At 36.1% G+C, this 22,263-nt stretch overlaps 1 protein-coding gene across 2 annotated transcripts in view; it reads left to right on the forward strand.

Annotated features, from left to right (window-relative positions):
- LOC136037302 (autophagy-related protein 16-1-like) overlaps positions 1–22,263 on the forward strand; it is a 226,882-nt gene that overhangs the window by 183,053 nt on the left and 21,566 nt on the right. For both annotated transcript variants that reach the window (XM_065719949.1, XM_065719950.1), the window contains one exon: positions 4,591–4,675. In XM_065719949.1, the coding sequence (XP_065576021.1) occupies positions 4,591–4,675 (85 nt within the window). The remainder of the gene's footprint in view (positions 1–4,590; positions 4,676–22,263) is intronic.

Raw genomic sequence — 22,263 nt, forward strand, 5'->3', positions numbered from 1 at the left:
CTTCGTAAGTAACTGCTTTTATCAGCATCCAAATCTGATTAGTTCAAATTAAACTCAGTAAAATGTTTTTTTATGAATTTGTTGTACTACTGGGTTTCTTGTGTGTTTTTGCTTTTCTAGGGAGCTCCTTTTTCCTTTTTTAAAGTGAATTTTTAAAGCATACACACATAGGAAACCCAATAGTACAAGGAATCCATGAAAAGCATTCTACTGAGTTTAATCTGAACTTATTAGATTTGGATGCTGATGAAAAGCAGGCACTTACGAAGGGGGGGGGGGGGGGGGCTTTTCACTCCCCTCGGATCGAAACAACTTCCAAAATGGTAAGGAAATTTCAAGCAATAGGGTATGCATAGGGTTTTCTTCGATCTTTGCCTCCACCAGGAATATCGTTGGCTCTTGCCAACGAATAGTAACGTTTTCGATTTGTGCTAAGTATACTCTCAAAAATAGATAAAGAGAGAAAAAATAGATAAATTCAAAAATAGATAAATTCGAAAATTTTTGCTGCCCGGCTCTTTTTGCAATTCTGTTTGGTCAAAAACAAGAAAAAAAAAGTTTAAGTAAGGTTTTGCCTTCAAGGACTCAAAGTCGCCAAATCATTGAACTCCTCCCCCCACTCCCCCAAAGAGAGCGAATCCAGCACGGTTACGTCAATCACGTATCAAGGACATTTGCTTATTCTATCCACCAAGCTTCATCCCGATTCTTCCGCTCCAAGTGTTTTCCAAGATTTCCCCCTCCAGCTACCCCAAATGTCTACAGATCTGGTCGGGATTTGAAATAAGAGCTCTGAGACATGAATTCCTTCTAAAGAAAAAATTTCATTGAGATCCGGTAACCCGTTCTTAAGTTAAAAATACCTCAATTTTTCTAATTTTTCCAAATTAACACTCCCCAGCTCCTCCAAAGAGAACGGATCTGTTCCAATTAGGTCAATCAAGTATCTAGAACTTTTGCTTATTCTTCCCATCAAGTTTCATCCCGATCTTCACTCTAAGCGTTTTCGAAGATTTCTGTTCGAACCCCCTATGTCCCCTGATCCAATTCGAGTCGAAAATGGAGCATCTGAGACTTAAGATCCTTTTATATATCAAGTTTCATTAAGATCCGATCACCTATTCGTAAGATAAAAGTACCCCAATGTCATCAGATCCGGTCGGGATTTAAAATAAGAGCTTTGAGACACAATATCATTCCAAACATCAAATTTCATTAAGATCCCATCACCCGCTCATAAGTTAAAAATACTTCTTTTTTTCTATTTTTTCCGAATTAACAGGCCCCCACTCTCCCCAGAGGGTCAAATGTGGAAAACGACTATTTCTAATTTAATCTGGTCTGGTCCTTGATACGCCTGCCAAATTTCATCGTCCTAGCTTACCTGGAAGTGCCTAAAGTAGCAAAACCGGGACCGACCGACAGACAGACCGACTGACCGACAGAATTTGCGATTGCTATATGTCACTTGGTTAATACCAAGTGCCATAAAAATGGGTACTTATGTGTTCTATAATACAAACTCGAGAAGTGAATTTCGGTGAATGCTAATGAAATAAAAAAAAACAAACAAATTTGATGATAATAGAGTACTTTAGTAACAAAATTATGAAAACTACAACAAAGAATTATGGAAGGGGACCGCCCAGAGCGCATTATGTTTAATACATAACCTAAACTAACCTAGTCTAACCAAAATACCAACTAAATATTTGATTAAAATATAGCTATAGAGTAGTTTCCCACCGAGCCGAAGCTAATTGTCTGGTATAAACACCATCAAAACCGGGTATTGTCTCATGTTCGCGATACAAGTTCTCGAGTGTGTATTATATAACACACAAGTACCGAAAAATGAAACCTTAAATTCAGGCATCTATTCAGATATTTTAATAAGGGGGGGTGTTATGAAAATAATAACTAATTTTATCAATAATTTGGTTTCTTGTGTGTTTTTTGCTTTTCAAGGGAGCTCCTTTTTCCTTTTTTAAAGTGAATTTTTAAAGCATACACATATAGAAAACCCAATAGTACGAGGAATTCATGAAAAACATTCTACTGAGTTTAATCTGAACTTATTAGATTTGGATGCTGATAAAAAGCAGGCACTTACGAAGGGGGGGGGCTTTTCACTCCCCTCGGATCGAAACAACTTCCAAAATGGTAAGGAAATTTCAAGCAATAGGGTATGCATAGGGTTCATCCCCATCTCCACTCTAAGCGTTTTCGAAGATTTCTGTTCGAACCCCCTATGTCCCTTGATCCAATTCGAGTCGAAAATGGAGCATCTGAGACATAAGATTCTTATATATATATATATATATATATATATATATATATATATATATATATATATATATATATATATATATATATATATATATATATATATATATATATTATATATATATATATATATATATATATATATATATATATATATATATATATATATCAAGTTTCATTAAGATCCGATCACCTTTTCGTAAGATAAAAATACCCCAATTTTCACGTTTTCCAAGAATTCCGGTTTCCTCCTGCAACTCCCCCCAATTTCACAGAATCTGGTTGGAATTTAAAATTAGAGCTTTAAGGCACAAGATCTTTCTAAATATCAAATTTCATTAAGATCTGGTCACCCGTTCGTAAGTTACAAATGCCTCATTTTCCGATTACCCCCCCCCCTCCCAACTCCACCAAAGAGAGCAGATCCGGTCCGGTTATGTCAGTCATGTGTCTTAGACAGGTTTTTATTCTTCCCACCCAATTTCATCCTGATCTCACCGCTTTAAGTATTTTCTAAGATTTCCGGTCCCCCTAACTGCCCCCCTCCAATGACGCTGGATCCGGTTGAGATTTATAATAAGAGATCTGAGTTATAAGATCCTTCTAAATATGAAGTTTCATGAAGATCCGATCACTCCTTCGTAAGTTAAAAATATATCATTTTTTCTAATTTTTCAGAATTAAACCCCCCCCCCAATAGACGGATCCGTTTCAATTATGTCAATCACGTATCTAATACCTCTGCTTATTTTTCCCACCAAGTTTAATCCTGATCCCTCCAATCTAAGCATTTTCCATGATTTTAGGTTCCCCCCCTGAACTCCCCCCAATGTCACCAGATCCGGTCGGGATTTAAAATGAGTGTTTTGAGACCCGAAATTCTTCTAAATATCAAATTTCATTGAGATCCGATCTCCCATTTTAAGTTCAAAATACCTCTTTTTTCTATTTTTTCAGAATTACTTCCCCCCAACTACCCTAAAGAGAGCGGATCCGTTCCGGTTATATCAGTGATGTATCTAGGACTTGTGCTTATTTTTCCCACCAGGTTTCATCCCGATCCCTCCACTGTAAGTGTTTTCCAAGATTTTAGGTTCCCTCTCCCGACCCCCCCCCCCCCCCAATGTCATCAGATCCGGTCGGGATTTAAAATAACAGCTCTGAGACACGATATCCTTCCAAACATCAAATTCTGCTAGGATCTGATCAACCGTTCGTAAGTTAAAAATACTTAATTTTTTCCTATTTTTTTCCGAATTAACGGGCCCCGACTCCCCCCTCCAGATAATCAAATCGGGAAAACGATTTTCTAATTTATTTTCTGATTTTCTAATTCTTTTTCTAATTTAATCTGGTCCGGTCCCTTATACGCCTGCCAAATTTCATCGTCCTAGCTTACCTGGAAGTGCCTAAAGTAGCAAAACCGGGACCGACAGACCGACAGACAGACTGACAGAAATTTGCGATTGCTATATGTCACTTGGTTAATACCAAGTGCCATAACTATGCACGAGAATGTGTAGTCATCAAAAATTTGGTTCCTTATTACTGATTAATGGGTGCCGTGCATGGGTGAGAAGGTGGGTGGGTGATAATGCCCATCTCTAGGGTTACAAGAAGGTATGAAAAAAGTATAAAAATGCGAAATATTCCCCTTCAAAGACTGATGAAAACAAGGCTCCTGGTAACACTTACACCCCCTGATTAATTTCCAGGTGGCGCTTATTTACTGAATAAACCTTGAACTGATAATTTCGACCAAATTCCTTCTAGAACAATGCTCCATACTCAAACGCTCAAGGTAACAGGGGATCCTGAAATAGTTCATCCGGAAGCGGTTGGAGGGGTAATGTTTAGCAAGGAATCTTCGACAGGAAAATTTTATATTTTCTGCGAGCAATCGTGTTTGAACCGTGAGCTCTACGACAAACGTTGCTCTATCTCGCTTTCTTAGGTTATAATAAGAGAAAGGCTTAGGTGGCTAGGGCACGTTCTGCAGATGACAGATTGCAAAAGAATATTCCTTTTGGCCCCACATCTAGGGCGAACCAAATGAGGTCGTCTTCGAATATGCTGGCAAGACTCATAAGAAAGGGTTTAAAGGAAATTAAACTTCTTGGGGGGGGGGAGTAAAGAGGGAAGCTCTTTACTATGAGATGAAAGAGGAACGTGTGCACCTCTGTTGCCATCAGGCGGCCTGCACTGTGCTGTACTGAGTTATTAGTTGTAGCAATAGTGGCGGCATTATCAAATTAACCAGTGCTTCATTAATTTCTCAGTATTTAGTTTCTGCTTCTCTTGCAGACAGCAATACAATCTTGGCCTGTTCAAGAAATGATGAGCTCTGCATGATAGACGTTAGACAGTATAAAGTACTAGCTACATTCACGTAAGTTCAAGTCATATTTTATTTTTATTATTATTATTATATAATATGTTTTTTATAAACTATTACTATTAACAAGTCAATGCAGTACCAAGCCTGAGGCCGGCGCAGCTGCGCACGTTCCTCCTCCTTCCCAATATATTCAAAGCTTCTTTATACTCTCCCAAGAATTTTTAATTTTCACTTAAATCCTTCCTTACGACCTCTACCCACCTCATTTTGGGATGACCTGCTTTTAGTTCGACCCAAGATGGTTGGCCGAAAAGGACGGTCTTTAGTAATCTGTCATCCTTCATCAGCAGAACATGTCCTAGCCATCTCAACCTTTCTCTCATTATAGCCCCAAGAGTTCCTTTATTGTGTAATTATTATTCTTTTATTACATAATGCTTGTTATTTATTTTGATTAGCCTCCTCTTTACTCATCTCGTCTTATCCATGCAACCTCGCTGCTATTCTCTTCCTTTTTTTTTTATAGAAACTATTCTGAAGCAGACAGATACACTGGGGACGCCTTTAAAGCCAGAGCCGTATCCAGGGGGATTACCCTTTTAGCCCCCCCCCCCGATATATTTTTTCGACTCGTAAGAAGCTTATTTAAGACAGAGAGACAACTTTCGAGGGAGGTAAACTTTTTCTTGTTCATTCTTTTGTTAATCCCCCTCGTGAACAAATATTTTTTTGCTACCCCCCCCCCTTCCGCACTCAAAACAAAAGCCCTGGGCACTGCGCTGCATTGAGTTCATGTCCCCTATAAATTTCAATCCCATTAATTTATTTTAAACTCTTTTTGCTTCCCAAATAATATTCTTTTTTTAAGTTTTTTTCTTTCAAATTTGTGTCCTTCTTCTGAAATTTGTGTACATACATTCTCTGAAGAAGGGTGATCAGTGACAATAAAAGGTGGTTATTCTCTGATTTGGACACAAAAATTCAAAATAATTGAAAAGGTCCTTACGTTTCAGGCACTTATAGAGTATTTAACTTGGAGGGAATGGGCTCACATTCAAAAAACGTAAACGTAAGTTACAAGGAAAGGCGTGAGACATTATGAAGAATATTTTCAAACAGTTCGTGATAACGAACTGTAGTAAGGAGCGACCCGGCTCAATACTAAACGAAACTCTTAAAAAACGGAATTTTTATGCTAAACGATACATCAAAAGAATCAGATTTTCATGCTGATTTCAAATATATAAGTTTTATCAAATTTAGTCTTTGTCATCAAAAGTTACGAGCCTGAGAAAATTTGCCTTATTTTGGAAAATCACACCATCGCATTCAGCGTATCAGAGAACCGTACAGCAAAAATTTCAAGCTCCTATCTACAAAAATGTGGAATTTCGTATTTTTTGCCAGAAGACATCACGAGTGCGTGCTTATTTGTTTTTTTTCCAGGGGTCATCGTATCGACCAAGTGGTCCTAGAATGTTGCAAGAGGGCTCATTCTAACGGAATTGAAAAGTTTTAGTGCCCTTTCTAAGTGACCAAAAAATTGGAGGGCACCTAGGCCCCCTCCCACACTCATTTTTTTCCCAAAGTCGACGGATCAAAATTTTGAGATAGCCATTTTGTTCCGCATAGTCGAAAACCATAATAACTATGTCTTTGGGGATAGTAATGGTTATTGGGAAGTGTACAGACGTTTTCAGGGGGATTTTTTTTGGTTTGGGGGTGGGGTTGAGGGGAGGGGGCTATGTGGGAGGATCTTTCCTTGGAGGAATTTGTCATGGGGGAAGAGACATTCAATGAAAAGGGCGCGGAATTTGCTAGCATTACTATAAAAAAAAATGAAAAAATAAACATGAAAAAGTTCTTTCAATTGAAATTAAGGAGTAGCATTAATACTTAAAACGAACAGAGATTATTACGCATATTAGGGGTTCTAAAAACACTTTAGCATAAAGAGCGATGTATTTAGGAGGAGATAAATACCTCGCTCTTTATGCTAAAGTATTTTTAGTAATTTCAACTATTTATTCTACGGCCTTTCTTATTCATGGGTCATTCTTAAAGAATTGGGACAAAACTTAAGATTTAGCGGAAAGAGCGAGGTATTAACGAGGGGACAAACCCCCTCATATACATAATAAAAATATAAGAATATAAAAGTTTGTTACGTAAGTTAATTCTTAAGTTACGTATATTTTTTTACTAATAAAAACGTTCGTTAAAAATTAAAAGTTCTAGTTGCCTTTTTAAGTAACCGAAAAATTTAAGGGCAACAAGGCCTCCTTCCCCACCCCTTATTTCTCAAAAAAGTCTGATCAAAACTAAGAGAAAGCCATTTTGCCAAAAAAAGAATTAATATGCAAATTTCATTTTAATAATTTATGTGTGGAGAGCCAAAATCAAACATGCATTAATTCAGAAACGTTCAGAAATTAAAAAAAATAATAGTTTTTAACTGAAAGTAAGGAGTGACATTAAAACTTAAAACGAACAGAAATTACTCCGTATATGAAATGGGTTTTCCCCTCCGCAATCCCTCGCTCTTTACGCTAAAGTTTGACTCTTTGCCACGGTTCCACTTTTTAAAACAATTAAAAACTTTAGCGAAAAGAGCGAGGCGTTGAGGAGGGGACAACTCATTTCATATACGGAGTCATTTCTGTTCTTTTAAGTTTTAATGTCGCTCCTTACTTTCAGTTAAAAAAATTAGTTTTTTTTTTATTTAATAGCGTAAGATAGACCCAGCCCTTCCCCAGAGGTGTATATTTACCTGATACGATATTTAATGTTTAGTGACCTTAGGGAATATATCATCTCATTTGAATATATCATTTACTTTCAAATTTGAACTGGCTGAAGAGGACAGGCTAGGTCGTTCAGAACTCCTATCTTTTTTAGAATAAGGAAAGCTAATACATTAGTAGCAATAGTCATTTATTGAGCTCGCGTGCAGGGGACAAGGCTATATCAAGGATTTTTTTCCGAAGGGGAGGGGGTGGGTAAAAACTACAAAACGGTCAAAATTTGTTTATGTGCCTTTTTGCTACATTTCTACAAATCAGACAAAAATTTCAGGGGGGTGGGTCAAAACCAGTAACCATCCCCCGGATAAAGCTTTAGTAGGGGAGTATTTTGACATGTGTCCCACTAAATCACAATTATGTTACTATAAATTTCTATACTTCTATAAAAATCCGCTCTTTTTCACAAATGCATTGTACCCAATTTAATTTGTAGCAATTTTTCATAACAACTGTAGTATTAGTTTATTCGCACTTTGACACATATGACACTTTGACACTTTGACACATTAAAATTGAAAGTTGGGAGGAAATTACCTATATATTTTTTTTTCATTTATGGTTAAAAGATAGGTTAATTAGGGACAAAAACAATAAATTGATAAGAGTAAATTTTGTTTACAAATCATGCTTGAGCTATTATTTAGATCTCTGATTTTCACTTTTAGCTGTTTTCATTACCAAAGGAACCCTATCGATTTAGCTCCTAATTGCCAGGAATCAGTAATTTTAGTTTCATTAATTGCTTAACAGGCTAGAAAATCAGTTTCGCTCTCATTAATAATTTCTGTCATTATACAAAGGTATCTGATGACTGATTCTGATGAGGTCGGAAAAAGGACGGTCAATGACATTTTGTATTTGTTCCGACTGAAGTATATAGGGTACTAGGTAATTTGAAATGGTATGACGAGGCTCTTTTAACCCATCCCTTGTTTTAACTGGCTTCCATATACATCAGCAAAAGGATGCCGACACTAAGAGACTGAGCGAACAACGATTACAAATGAAGGTAAGTTTCTTGGGTTAGGTTTATCACAAGAAGGTCACATGGAACGCATGTATATAAGGGGAGGGGTCAGGCAGAGGTGGTTTTAGGGGAGGGACGAAGGGGGCATTTGCCCCCGGAAAATTTTAACGTAAAATTTTAAGTTAGTATTTAACGGTTATAATCGTTTTGTAATACTTGAAATTAGGTGTAATACTTGAAAGTAGGTGGCGCAGTTAATAAATGCAAATAATTATAAATCATTAATTACTTAATTAAATAAATTAAAATATTTAAATTATTTAAGTCATAGACTGAAAAAACAGTTACAACATAATTATTAATTATTTAATAAGTTGACCAATACATAATTATTAGCCTAATTATTTAATAAGTTGACTAATAAGTTTTTCTGCAGTTTACTTTGGTGTAATTTGCTTGTTTGTAGGTGTTGTTGTAATTCTATCCCGTCAAGTAAATTCCTCCATATACATCTGCCACTTGGGTTCTGCAATTGTGCAGCCCATCATCATCATATCAGCCCATTTTGGAAATTCTTATATAAACGGTATCAGTGTAAGAATTCTGAATTATGTTGATTAGTCAGGTGATCTAGAACAAGGACTTACGTGGGGGAGGGTGCATCCCTCAAAACCCTGAATTTTCCTTGATGGGCGCTGTATTCAAAATATAAAAAATACTTTTTCGTAATTGTCCTCCCCCCTGAAAAAATCCTGTGTATGTATCTGCTCTCTAGGGAAGAAAGTCTTAGTTTCGGCCTGCTTTTGAAATTACTGTACTCATAGAATCGCACTGAGATGAACATTTATTCTAGTTCAAACAATTGCGCTCTTGATCAATCTGCTTATAAGGAAAGGCATGAACGGGAAGTTAGACGTTGGTTCGGGGATGAAGTTACTAGTTAGAGGCACATATTAGCGTTCACCTTCAACAAACACTGCACAATATCTTGTCCCAGTGCAGATTGTTGTAATACCACGGAGGTGTACTTACACGATGGTACATGGATGCGTTTGGGGGGGGGGAAGCGGCTGCCTCAATTAAATGCCAAAAGAATATCTGAATTTTGTGCAAAATTGCAGCGAAGCCTACTGAGTGACACATATGTAAAAAAAAATCATGCGCATTTGTGAGGATCCCCTCACAATGAGATATTTATCCATGGAGGATATATTTTCATGGAAAAATTTATCATGGGAGAAAAGAATTTCTATGAAGAGGGCACTGAATTTTCCAGCATTATTTGAGAAAAAACAATGATAAATTAAATGAAAAAACAATTTTTTTTCAACTGAAAGTAAGGAGCAACACTAAAAACTAAAAAGAACTAAAATTATTACGTATCTGAGGGGGTTCGTCCCCTCCTCAATGCCTCGCTCTTTACGGTAAACTATTTGTAGTAATTTCGAAAGAGATAATTATTCTAATTAAACAGCCTTTGTGATTCAGGGTTCATTCTTAACGAATTGCAAGAGGAATAAAAATAGCAAACAACAACGTCTTTCAAATACCTTATAGCATTTAAATTAAATCTAGTTTGGAGGCCTTAGCTAGGACAGTATTTGAACAAGAGAAGCCGCAATGCATGTACAAGCAAATGGATGCTGCTTTCTATCTCCATTCTAGCAAGCAGGGGCGCAAGCAGAAGGGGGGGGGGTAGTATCCTAAATTTTAGAGTTTGAAAAAATTTGGACCAAAAGTATATTGAATCCAAGAAAAAATCCTAGAGAGTCCAAAATTTCAATCTGATTTTGATACCAATTTGAAGTCCCTGTAGAGAAGGTCCAAAATTCAGTAGTAGACCTACAATTTATAAATTCTCCGAAGGCAATCTCGTAGTTATATGTCTAGATACTAAATATAGTTCAAATCGAACCAAATTCCAAAAGCGTTCCGCAAATTTGAAAAAATAGTGGATTTGGTTGAATTTCGCAGAAGATTTTAATCTTATTCCCCCTTTTTTTGAAATCCAAGTGAATTTTCTGGAACGGATATGGTAAATTTTGTAATTCGTTAACTTTTTCCATTTTCGTATTCTCGCCTAATCGGCTATATTTAAACTAAGAAAGTAAAATCTGTTTCTGACCTAAAATAGATTATTCGCTTTCTGAATTTACTGTTTTTGCATTGGTTTAGCCTATTTTATTTTGCATGTTTATCGCCAAAGTTGAATAGTGAGCAATAAAATCAAAGATCTCAGCCCACAGCTTCTTAGGAATATTCTTAACATAGAATTGTTGATCGGAGAGAAAGTTTTTATCTGTGTTTTAAAACAAAAATAATGGTTGAAGGTATTATTCCCCCAATTTTTAGTGTACAAAACTTCGAAAAAATTAAAACTGTTTTTGAATTCGAAAGATAGAAACTGATAATCGTCAATCCCAATGTTAAAAAAAAAAAAAAAAAAAAAAAAAAATAACGAAGATTTTGCAATGAAACACTTCGGAAACTAGAGCAAAGGGATAGAACGACCGAGGAAATGACAAATTATGGCTCATGGCGTGAAATAAATCTTAAAAGTGAGTAATCTTAATAGATGTATAAAACCAAAATAAGAATCTGTAAAGGGGAAAATTTTTATTTCTGTTAGCCACTTCAAATAAATTATCAAAGTTTCCCGCAAGAAACCAAGTGGACTACTGCAAGTGAGAGAATAAGCTCTATAAGATAAACCTTGTGAAATTGCTGGGGGTCCCAATCCCCCACCCCTTAAATACTAACGGGTTCTGTCTCTAAGCACTTATCCTCATTTTCTGGTTAGAAATCAACATTGATATACTTTTACAAAGTTACTTAGCACGGTAGCTTACCCAGCATACCGACATCATCGAATCACTGCGAAAACTTAAGTCCAAATATAGACAGAGGGTGGCGCGCAACAACGCCGATGGTACCGGTAGCACGCCGGTGGGCCGCCGACATTTTTCTCGACGCTGGCGCGTCTTGCATAGGCGGCGCTCCTCCGATAAGTCAGCGCGTGACAAGGCTCTTACCGTGACAAGGGCTGATTACTATTCATTCCCATGAATGGTTAAAAAAAAATATGAGGCCAATGTATTTATTTTAGACATAGGTTATTAATTTTAGCGTAGAATATTATATTGCGGTTATTAAGCAGCAAGATTAATAAATGTACATTATTTCTTTTTGACACTTTTTCTTTGTTTGTAAGCGTTTTACACTTGAAATACGAGGTTAGGAGTATTGTGAACATTTGAGTCGTAATTATGTCTTTCCTACATGATACTAAACACAAAAAAAAGTTCTGAATAGTACTAATTAAAACTCTTTTTAAAACACTTTTATTTATAGGTAGATTTGTCTTGAATAATTAAAAAAGATAGTTATATAGGTAACCTATTTAGTTTTAAAGATGAAATATGTATTTCGGCTTATTGACGACATGCTGGGATTTAATTAATCTCTTATTTTTTAATTAATAAGAGATGCAATTTACAGCTTAGGATTTCTTTATTATTATTAAAGTATTACATTTACTGTTACGGTAGGTGACTTGATTTTTTCTTTGTTTTTCTTTGTCTAAAATTGTAGTTTTTGGCATTCCATCTGTGGCGAAAATGAAAAGTAGAATGTCCCCGAATGGAGTGGGGAGAGATCAAATGGAAGGAACTAAACAAATAAGAGTTCCAATAGGGATATATCCTTTTATTAGATAGTGAAAAACACATACAAAAGTTCTGATATTTCAAAGATATTGTCAGTCTTCATCATCAGTAGAGAAACAGTTTCTAAATATTAAAAAAAAAATAGTTCCAATAGGGATAGGTCCTTTTACTAGAAAGAGAAAAACATATACAAATGTTCTGGATATTTCGAAGACATTGTCATTCTTCGTCATCAGTAGAGAAACAGTTTCTAAAAAATAAGAGTTCCAATATGGATATGTCCATTTACTAGACTGCGAAAAACATTATACAAATGTTCTGGATATTTCGAAGACATTGTCAGTCTTCATCATCAGTACAGAAACAGTTTTTCTGCTGATGATGAAGACTGATTATGTCTTCGAAATATCCAGAACTCTTGTATATATTTTTCACTGTCTAATAGAAGGACCTATCCCCATTGGAACTCTTATTTTTTTCGTCATAGAAAAGCAGTATGGTCTTGAAAAAATAGCATTGAAAGAACTTAAAGGCAAGTCGGAACTTCATTTGAAGTTCCATAGTCGAAGTTCTGAAGTCGGAGCCTAGAAAGTACTAAGGAGTGCGCAACTTTAGTTTCTGAAGTTCCATTTAGGACTTTAAAACATTATAGTAGTTGGACAAAAAGTAGCTACTCCTATGGACTTTAACGAATGCTCTACTTTTTTCACTTCACAGTTTATAGAGATATTCTAATCATTTAATATAATGGCAATTATTTTTCTTTTAATATATGATATATTTGATTGATTCTCTGTAATTAAACCCCACGAAAACTACAGAAATTGCCAAAATTATTTCATCGCTGCATAAATCCCAACCAAACAGTTCGTGGTCACGAACTGTAAGTAAGGAGCGACCCAGCTCAAAAGTAATCGAAGCTCTAAACAAGAGCTAAGAGCTCATATGGCACCTGTGACGAGGCAAGAAGAGCTAAGAGCCAAGAGTTCATATTTTATGAGCTCTAACAAAATTCTAAGAATCAATAGATTGATTTAAAAGGAAAATCAGAGGCTTAATGCCAGTCAGGATTTAAAATAGGAGCTCAGAGTCACGATGTCCTTCTAAATATCAAAATTCTTCAAGATCCTATCACCCACTCGTAAGTTATAAATACCTCATTTTTTCTAATTTTCCCTCTCCCTTTAGCCCCCCCAGATGATTGAATCTGGGAAAATGACTTTATCAAGTCAATTTGTGCAACTCCCTGACACGCCTACCAATTTTCATCGTTCTAGCACGTCCAGAAGCACCAAACTCGCCAAATCACTGAACCCCTCTCCCAACTTCCCCAAAGAGAGCGAATCCAGTACGGTTACGTCAATCACGTATCAATGACATTTGCTTGTTCTATCGACCAAGCTTCATCCTGATTCCTCCACTCCAAGTGTTTTCCAAGATTTCCCCCTCCAACTCCCCCCAATGTCAAAAGATCTGGTCGGGATTTGAAATATAAGCTCTGAGACATGAATTCCTCCTAAATATCAAATTTCATTAAGATCCAATCACCTGTTCGTAAGATAAAAATACCCCAATTTTCACGTTTGCCAAGAATTCCGGTTTCCCCCTCCAACTCCCCCCAATGTCACAGGATATGGTCGGAATTTATAATTAGAGCTTTAAAGCACAAGATCTTTCTAAATATCAAATTTCATTAAGATCTGGTTACCCTTTCCTAAGTTACAAATACCTCAATTTTCAAAATTACCCCCCCCCCAACTCCACCAAAGAGAGCAGATCCGGTCCGGTTATGTCAGTCACGTATCTTAGACAGGTTTTTATTCTTCCCATCCAGTTTCATCCTGATCTCTCCGCTTTAAATATTTTCTAAGATTTCCGCTCCCCCCAACTGCCCCCTCCACTGGCGCTGGATCCGGTTGAGGTTTGAAATAATAGATCTGAGCTACGAGGTCCTTCTAAATATGAAGTTTCATGAAGATCCGATCACTCCTTCGTAAGTTAAAAATACGTCATTTTTTCTAATTTTTCAGGATTACCCCCCCCCCCCCAAATAGAGCAGATCCGTTCCAATTATATAAATCACGTATCTAAGACTTCCGCTTATTTTTCCCACCAAGTTTCATCCCGATTCCTCCAATCTAAGCGTTTTCCATGATTTGAGGTTCCCCCACCCCAAACTCCCCCCAGTGTCACCAGATCCGGTCAGGATTTAAAATAAGAGCTTTGAGACACGATATCCTTCTAAATATCAAATTTCATTGAGATCCGATCACCCGTTCGTAAGTTAAAATGCCTCATTTTTTCTAATTTTTCAGAATTAACCCCCCCCCCCCCCCCCCAACTACCCCAAAGTGAGCGGATCCGTTCCGGTTATGTCAATCATGTATATAGGACTGTGCTTATTTTTCCCACTAAGTATCATCCCTCCACTCTAAGTGTTTTTCAAGATTTTAGGCTTCCCCCTCCCAACTCCCCCCAATGTCACCAGATCCGGTCGGGATTTAAAATAACAGCTCTGAGACACGATATCCTTCCAAAAATCAAATTTGATTAAGATCTGATCAACCGTTCGTAAGTTAAAAATACTTCAATTTTTCTATTTTTTCCGAATTAACGGGCCCCCCACCCCCCAGATGGTCAAATCGGGAAAAAGACTATTTCTAATTTAATTTGGTCCGTTTCCTGATACGCCTGCTTAATTTCATCATCCTAGCTTACCTGGAAGTGCCTACAGTAGCAAAACCGGGACCGACAGACCGACAGAATTTGCGATTGCTATGTCACTTGGTTAATACCAAGTGCCATAAAAACGGAAATTTTATTAAGTTTAGTTACACCCATCAAAGGTTACGAACCAGAGAAAATTCGCCTGATTTTTGAAAAAAGGGGGAAATACCCCCTAAAATTAATACAATCTTAATGTAAATCACACCGTCAGATTCAGCATATGGGAGAACCCTACTGTAGACGTTTCAAGCTCCTACCTGCTAAAATTTGGAATTTTGTACTTTTTTCCTGAAGAAAGATCAAGGATGTGTGTTAATTTGCTTTTTTCTCCCAGGGGTGATCGTATCGACCGAGTGGTCCTAGGACACCGGAAGAGGGCTCATTCTAACGTGAATTAAGAGTTTTATTGCCCTTTTTAAGCGACCAAAAATTGGAGGACAACTAGGGCCCCTCCCACGCCACTTTTCCCCGAAAATAGCCCGATTAAGATTCTGAGATTACTCTTGCACAGAATAATTGAAAGGTTTAATAACTATGTCTTTAAAGATAACATGACCCCCCACATCCCCTGTGGAAAGGTGATGAATTTATCAAATTTTCCCATTGCTTAGGCTACGTATTGTATTCTATAGTATTCATATTATGGGAAGTGTGCATACATCTTTCGAATGGGGAGGGGGACGAATTCTTTGCTGGTGGGGGGGGGGGGCTTGCCTGGGAAGAATTTTCAGTGGAGGGTATTTTCTAGGGGGTGAGCTTTTCAGAGGAAACTGTATACTGGGAGAATTTTCCAGAATTCCTATATGAAATTTCTCGTCTTTATTTCTCTTTACTGACTCCATTTTATGCATGGAGGTGTTAAGGGTAATTGTCCAAGGTCTAAATTAATACTTAAAACGAAAAAAAATAATTAACTACATGAGGGGGATTGCCCCCTCCTCGACACCTTGCTTTTTACGCTAAGGTTTGAATCTTGTACCAATTCTTTAAAAACCAATCCTGAAACACAAGGATCATTTAATTAGAACAATAAGCAACTTTCTCTTTTTTAATGCCAAAAACCCTTAGCGTGAAGAGCGAGGTATTGAGGAGGTGGAAAACCCCCTCCTATACGTAATAACTTCTGTTCGTTTTAAGCTTTAACATCGTTCCTTACTTTCAGTTGAAAAACTTGTTTTTTTTTATTTAACAAGCTTTATAAAGGTTCTGTATTTTTTTTACGAAAATCATTTATTTTGCCAAAAAATATAATCGCAGGTTTACCAGGCTATATATTCACCACCCATCAGCCCGTTTCGTGGGGCTCAGAAGCTCAGACTCTTTTCTACCGAGTCTCAAGTTTTCCAGTGTCACGTTTTCTCCGCTATCAAACAGTTCGTGGTAATGAACTGTAGTAAGGAGAGACCCGGCTCAATAGTAACCAAAACTCTAAGAAACGGAATTTTGATACCAATAGCTACATCAAAAGAGTCGCATCAGAGAACCCTACTGTAGAAGTTCCAAGCTCCTATCTACAAAAATGTGGAATTTTGTATTTTTTTTTCCAGAAGGCAGATCATGGATGCGTGTTTATTTGTTTTTTTTCCCAGGGGTGATCGTATCGACCCAGTGGTCCTAGAATGTTGCAAGAGGGCTCATTCTAACGGAAATGGAAAGTTCTAGTGCCCTTTTTAAGTGAACAAACAATTGGAGGGCACCTAGGCCCCCTCTCACGCTAATTATTTTCCCAAAGTCACCGGATCAAAATTCTGAGATAGCCATTTTATTCAGCATAGTCGAAAAACCTTATAACTATGTCTTTGAGGACGACTTATTCCCCCACACTCCCCGTGGGAGGGGCTACAAGTTACAAACTTTGACCAGTGCTTACATATAGTAATGGTTTTTGAAAAGTGTACAGACGTTTTCAGGGGAATTTTTTGGTTGGGGGAGGGGTTGAGAAGAGGGGGATATGTTGGGGGAACTTTCCATGGAGGAATTTGTCATGGGGGAAGAAAATTTCCATGAAGGGAGCGCAGGATTTTCTTGCATTATTTAAAAAAAGAACAATGAAAATATAAATATGAAAAAGTTTTTTCAGCTGAAAGTAAGGAACAGCATTAAAACTGAAAAAAAAAACAGAAATTGTTACGCATATGAGGGGTTCACCTCCTCCTAATACCTCGCTCTTTACGCTAAAGTATTTTTAGTTATTTCAACTATTTATTCTACGGCTTTTCTGATTCAGGGGGCATTCTTAAGGAATTGGGATAAAATTTAAGCTTTATTGTAAAGAGCGAGGTACTGACGAGGGGGAGAAAGCCTTCGTATACGTAATAAAAATATACGAACACAGAAGTTCGTTACGTAAGCTAATTCGTAAGTTAAGTATATCCTTTACTAATAAAAACGTTCGTAAAAATTAAAAGTTCTAGTTGCCTTTTTAAGTAACCAAAACATTGGAGAGCAACTAGGCCTCCTCCCCCGCTCCTTTTTTCTCAAAATCATTCGATCAAAACTATGAGAAAGCAATTTAGGCAAAAAAAAATAAATATGCAAATTTCGTTTTAATTATTCATCTACGGAGGGCCAAAATCAAAACATGCATTAATTCAAAAACGTTCAGAAATTAAACAAAAAAAGCAAGTTTTTTTTAACTGAAAGTAAGGAGCAACATTAAAACTTAAAACGAACAGAAATTACTTCGCATATGAAAGGGGCTGCTCCCTCCTTAACGCCCCGCTCTTTGCGCTATAGTTTTTTACTGTTTAAAAAGTAGAGTTGAGAGAAAGAGTCACACTTTATCGTAAAGAGCGGGGCGTTGAGGAGGAAAAGCCCCTTTCATATACGAACTAATTTCTGTTCGTTTTAAGTTTTAATGTCGCTCCTTACTTTCAGTTAAAAAAAAACTTGTTTTTTTTAAATTTAATTAAGGGAAAGAGCGATAAGCATTTTGATTAAAAAAGAGGCTCATTTGGTGAGAAAATATAAAGTAAAAGAAATCGATTCACAACTAGTGCACTGATGTCCAGTCAGGTGGAGAAAAGCTTTAATAACTTAAATTGGTTACACACACCGGATATTAGCACATGCAGCATTGCAAAAGAGCAAAGCTTAGTGATGTATGTCACAATGACACACATCACTAAAATTAAGCACTACACAACATGCACACGCTGACATTGATTGATATTTAAAAAAAAAAAAATGCAATAAATAGGCTAATTATGTTGAGAATAAAAAACAAATTCTAGGAAGAATTCCTTAAGTTTTGAGAGGGGTACGGACCTTAAAAACTACCAAAAGGAATTAAACACATCAATTCTTCTGGTCATAAACTCATATTTTATTGGCTTGATCTTTTGGGTGATCAACACTCCTCCGGCACCAGGTTATCCTTGCAGCATACATAGTCGATTGCCACCCCGTTTTCACCCTGGTGAAAATGGGGTGGACTATTATAGGATCACTTAGCATAGCATATGACGGACACAAGAACGCACAAATGACTTTTTTCCGGGGGATAATGAAAAATAAATCTTATTTGATAATTTTAATAAGGGATGCTCAGAACTTAGGCAAAGCCTAGCATTTCGGTGGGAGGAGATTTTGGGGGGTGAATTTTTCAGGGGGAATTTTACACTGGTGAATTTGCCAGAAGTCCTATACGAAATTCTTCTTATGTCTTAATTTGTCTTTGACGACTCAATTTTAAGCGTGGAAATGTTAAGGGTAATTGTCGAAGTAAATTTTCTCCACGATTGAACTATCTAGAGGATATGTAGAGGATCTATGGGGAGAAGGGATTTTTCCATGGAGTTGGAGTCAGAATTCCTAGCATCATTTAAAAAACAAACATAAATTAAATAATTTTTTTCAACTCAAAGTAAGAAGCAACATTAAAACTTAAAACGAGCAGAAACTATTGTGTATATTAGCGGGTCGCTCCCTCCTCAACACCTCGCTCTTTATGCTAAAGTTTGAGTTGTGTCCCAATTTTTTAAGAACATTTCCTGAAACAAAAGGTTCGTTTGATTACAGCAATAAGAATCGTTTATAAAACTACTAAAAAACTCTTGTGAAGAGCGAGGTGTTGAGGAGGGGGCAACCCCTCGTATACATATGTAGTTTCTGCTCGTTTTAAGTTTTAATATTACTCCTTGCTTTCACGTATCGTTCTGATACCAAACTCAATCGAATTCAGCATTGAATTCAGTGAATCTCAGTGAATCTAAAAAGAAAATCCTCAGTGAATCTATTAGAGTGCTTTTTACGAAATTTCGAAGAATGCTTTTCAGAAAGGGCTTTATCCTAAAACGCCTGGCACAGTTTCGTCACGCGCCATCTGTTGCGTGGCCTGGCACGGGCAAACTGGTTTAGCCTACGTGTTTTCTGAGAGAGAGTGACCATTGTATTTTTAGTTCGCGGGGCCAAACTGTTTAGAATCGATGTTTGGTCTTAACATAAATTGAAGAGCTTGGATAAGAGATCCGAATAAATGACAGAAAACTAAAATGCCACAACGAATTTCCCGGTAATCTGTGCTGGAGACAGAGATATTAAATTTCAGTGAAATTTGCATCATCATAAAGTGTGAATTTTGCTTTTTCGAATAAACGGAGCAGAATTATCTTTTTAAATTTTAGGAAAGGGTAGTTCCTAAAAATATTGTGGCATACTGTCTCGGAAATGCTAAAAAACCAGTTCAGTTGAATTTTCATTTGAGCAATTTTGTCGCATTGGGTGTTCCCTGTAGTGTCACCCGCTTTGATTGACAAGCTCGCCGACAAAAGCGGCATGAAATTTCATAGTGAAACCACAAATTCGCGGCAGTTTGGACTATAGCCAGTCCCTTGGGGAAATCTGCTAGTGGTCTTTATCTTTGTGATGGTCAGCCGACGGTGATGCTTGCAAAATTATTTTAAGGTACTAATTCGCTTAGGAACAACTTTGTAGTATGTAGTAGGGTATGATTTTTCCAAGTTTACACTTTTCATTATTTTTTGCTCTTTGTTTTACATGGTTTTCCCATATTAATGCATTCGATATGCATCGAGGTCTACTTAGATAATGTTGATTACTTTATCGGGGCTCATTAGATAATGGAATCGTGGCTTATTCTATTAGATGTGCATGTGCAGCGCATTTAGCAATAGACGTGTTTCCCGTGTGAAGCTTCGCGGTTTATAATATCAACTGTTTATGTTTACACACAAAAAAAGTAAAAGCGAAGTTTTGTATTACTGTTTTAATGAGGTTTTCCTGTAATGTTTTGGCTTTGAAAAAGAAAATTAAAATGAGACCCATAAGTGCAACCCATATAATAACGTGATTTTCCTTGTTATTCAAGAGAGGGGACTGTAAACCTCGGGTTGAGGGTTTCTGAAAATAGTGATTTCCCTTTTGTACTTCTTTTTTCAATTTTACTTTATTTTTGAGGGGTTTTAAGCTCTTTTTTGAATGTCTTTAAAATTCGTTTTGTAGCTGTGGCTTGCTGTTCTGTTACATTTAATTGGAAATTACTGCTTTTAGAATAATTACATAAAAAAACTAGTTTTTTTTTTTAACTGAAAGTAAGGAGCGACATTGAAACTTAAAACGAACATAAATTACTCCGTATATGAAATGGGTTGTCCCCTCCGGAATCCCTCGCTCTTTACGCTAAAGCTTTTAATTGTTTTAAAAAACAGAATTGTGGCCAAGAGTCAAACTTTACTACAGTTTACTACAGAATGTATACAAAATACATCCTCAGATCACACTGGCTATAATTGACGTAAAAAAAAAAAATAAAAAAAAAGCAGAGAAAAGGAAGAAATATCTTTTTTTTTTTCTTCCCTCTTTTTTTCTTTGAGCACTGAATACGGCTTAGATGCACGGTTGCCACCTAGTGAAAAAAATGAGTAGATTTTAGTTATTTATGTGCTGATTTTAGTAATTTTTAGGCAAAATAAAAAAATCACTAGAAATAGTTATAAATCACAAGGGGTGGCAACCCTGCTTGGCTTATGTCTTTGCTGAAATATTCGCTTTGTCTTTTGTTTTAAATGGCTGAGAATAACTCTCGTTTGGTTTCTCTTCTTTTCTTCATTCTTTTTTAACATTAAAATAATATTCTTAGCCAAAACTCTTTTTAATACTTGTACAGAAGATGGACCAGTCGAATCTTTTTTATCCATAGCCCACTGATGGTTCTCTTGATCTTCTGGCCTAGTCTTTAAATTCATAAGAAAAACATTCTCACTTTCTATAGGGCCTAGACCATCATAAAATATTTTCTAGATGTTTGTTTCATTTAATACCGTATGAAATGTTCCTGTCAGTGACCTCAACTGGGGGATGGGAAGGGGCCTTATGTCCCTTAGACTTAGAAAACGCCTTTTTGAGACATTTCCGTTTAAAAATACCTCTTTTGGTAATTTCATTGAAAAAATTGATAGAACGACAAATCTTCCTCTCTATATATTGAAAAACACACTTCCCCCAAAAAATTTCGCGAATTGAATCTGCTGGTTCTTGTAAAGTAGGCTACAGTAATGGATTTTATATAGATAATTTCTATATAATTATATTATATAATTATAAATATAATTATATAATCATAAATATTATAATATAATTATAATTGTAATTATATTATTATAATAATTAATACAATAATTATTTTACTATATAAATAATAATTATATAAATATAATTATATATAATTCTATATAATTATATTTTTAATAATAATTTTATTAATATAATTTTATAAATATGATTTTAGATTTTAAATTTAGAGCTTTAGATAAATTTAAATTTATTCACAGTGATCTGAGTAGATCTGCTAGATCTGAGAAAAATTGGTTTAGCTGTCTGTATTTGGAGTCGGTATTTATGTATTATAGTATCCTGCTCCTATAATACATAAGTACCTATTTAATTCTTCATAAACATTGAAACAAAGAATTGAACCATCCTCCCCATCCCCATACATCGGGCCTAACTCCAGCCTAATTCCGACTTAAACTTTTTCGGTGATTAGATACTTTCTCCTATCACCGAACGGTAAAAACCTGTATTACATTTGTAAAAATGTGGATTCCATTTCTTTTAGCGGCACTATTAACTCGCACAAAATGATATTAGTGTTTGTATTTTTCGTATTACAATTTGAATGTGGTTGTCGTTTGTCCTACTAAATATTTCTTAATACATACAAATCATCATTATATTTGCCAGCATAACCCAGAGCCCATAGGAATGATCATGTTTAAAAACCTAGTTTTCAAAACCGCTGATTCAGGGAAACAAACAATTTAAAATTCATTTTCCTGTGATACGGGTCCGTTAATTAACTATTTGATTTTTTCTAACGGTTTTCAAAGTATTAGTAAATTACAGCTTTTTACACAGGAAGTTCAATGTCTTTTCAAAAAAATTGCTAAAACCACACGTTAGTCATATAGCAGACAAAGACTTTCTCACAGTTAGTAAAGCATTGTCAAAAATGGA

The sequence above is a fragment of the Artemia franciscana genome, chromosome 16 (assembly GCF_032884065.1).
Source record: "Artemia franciscana chromosome 16, ASM3288406v1, whole genome shotgun sequence".
Classification (NCBI taxonomy): domain Eukaryota; kingdom Metazoa; phylum Arthropoda; class Branchiopoda; order Anostraca; family Artemiidae; genus Artemia; species Artemia franciscana.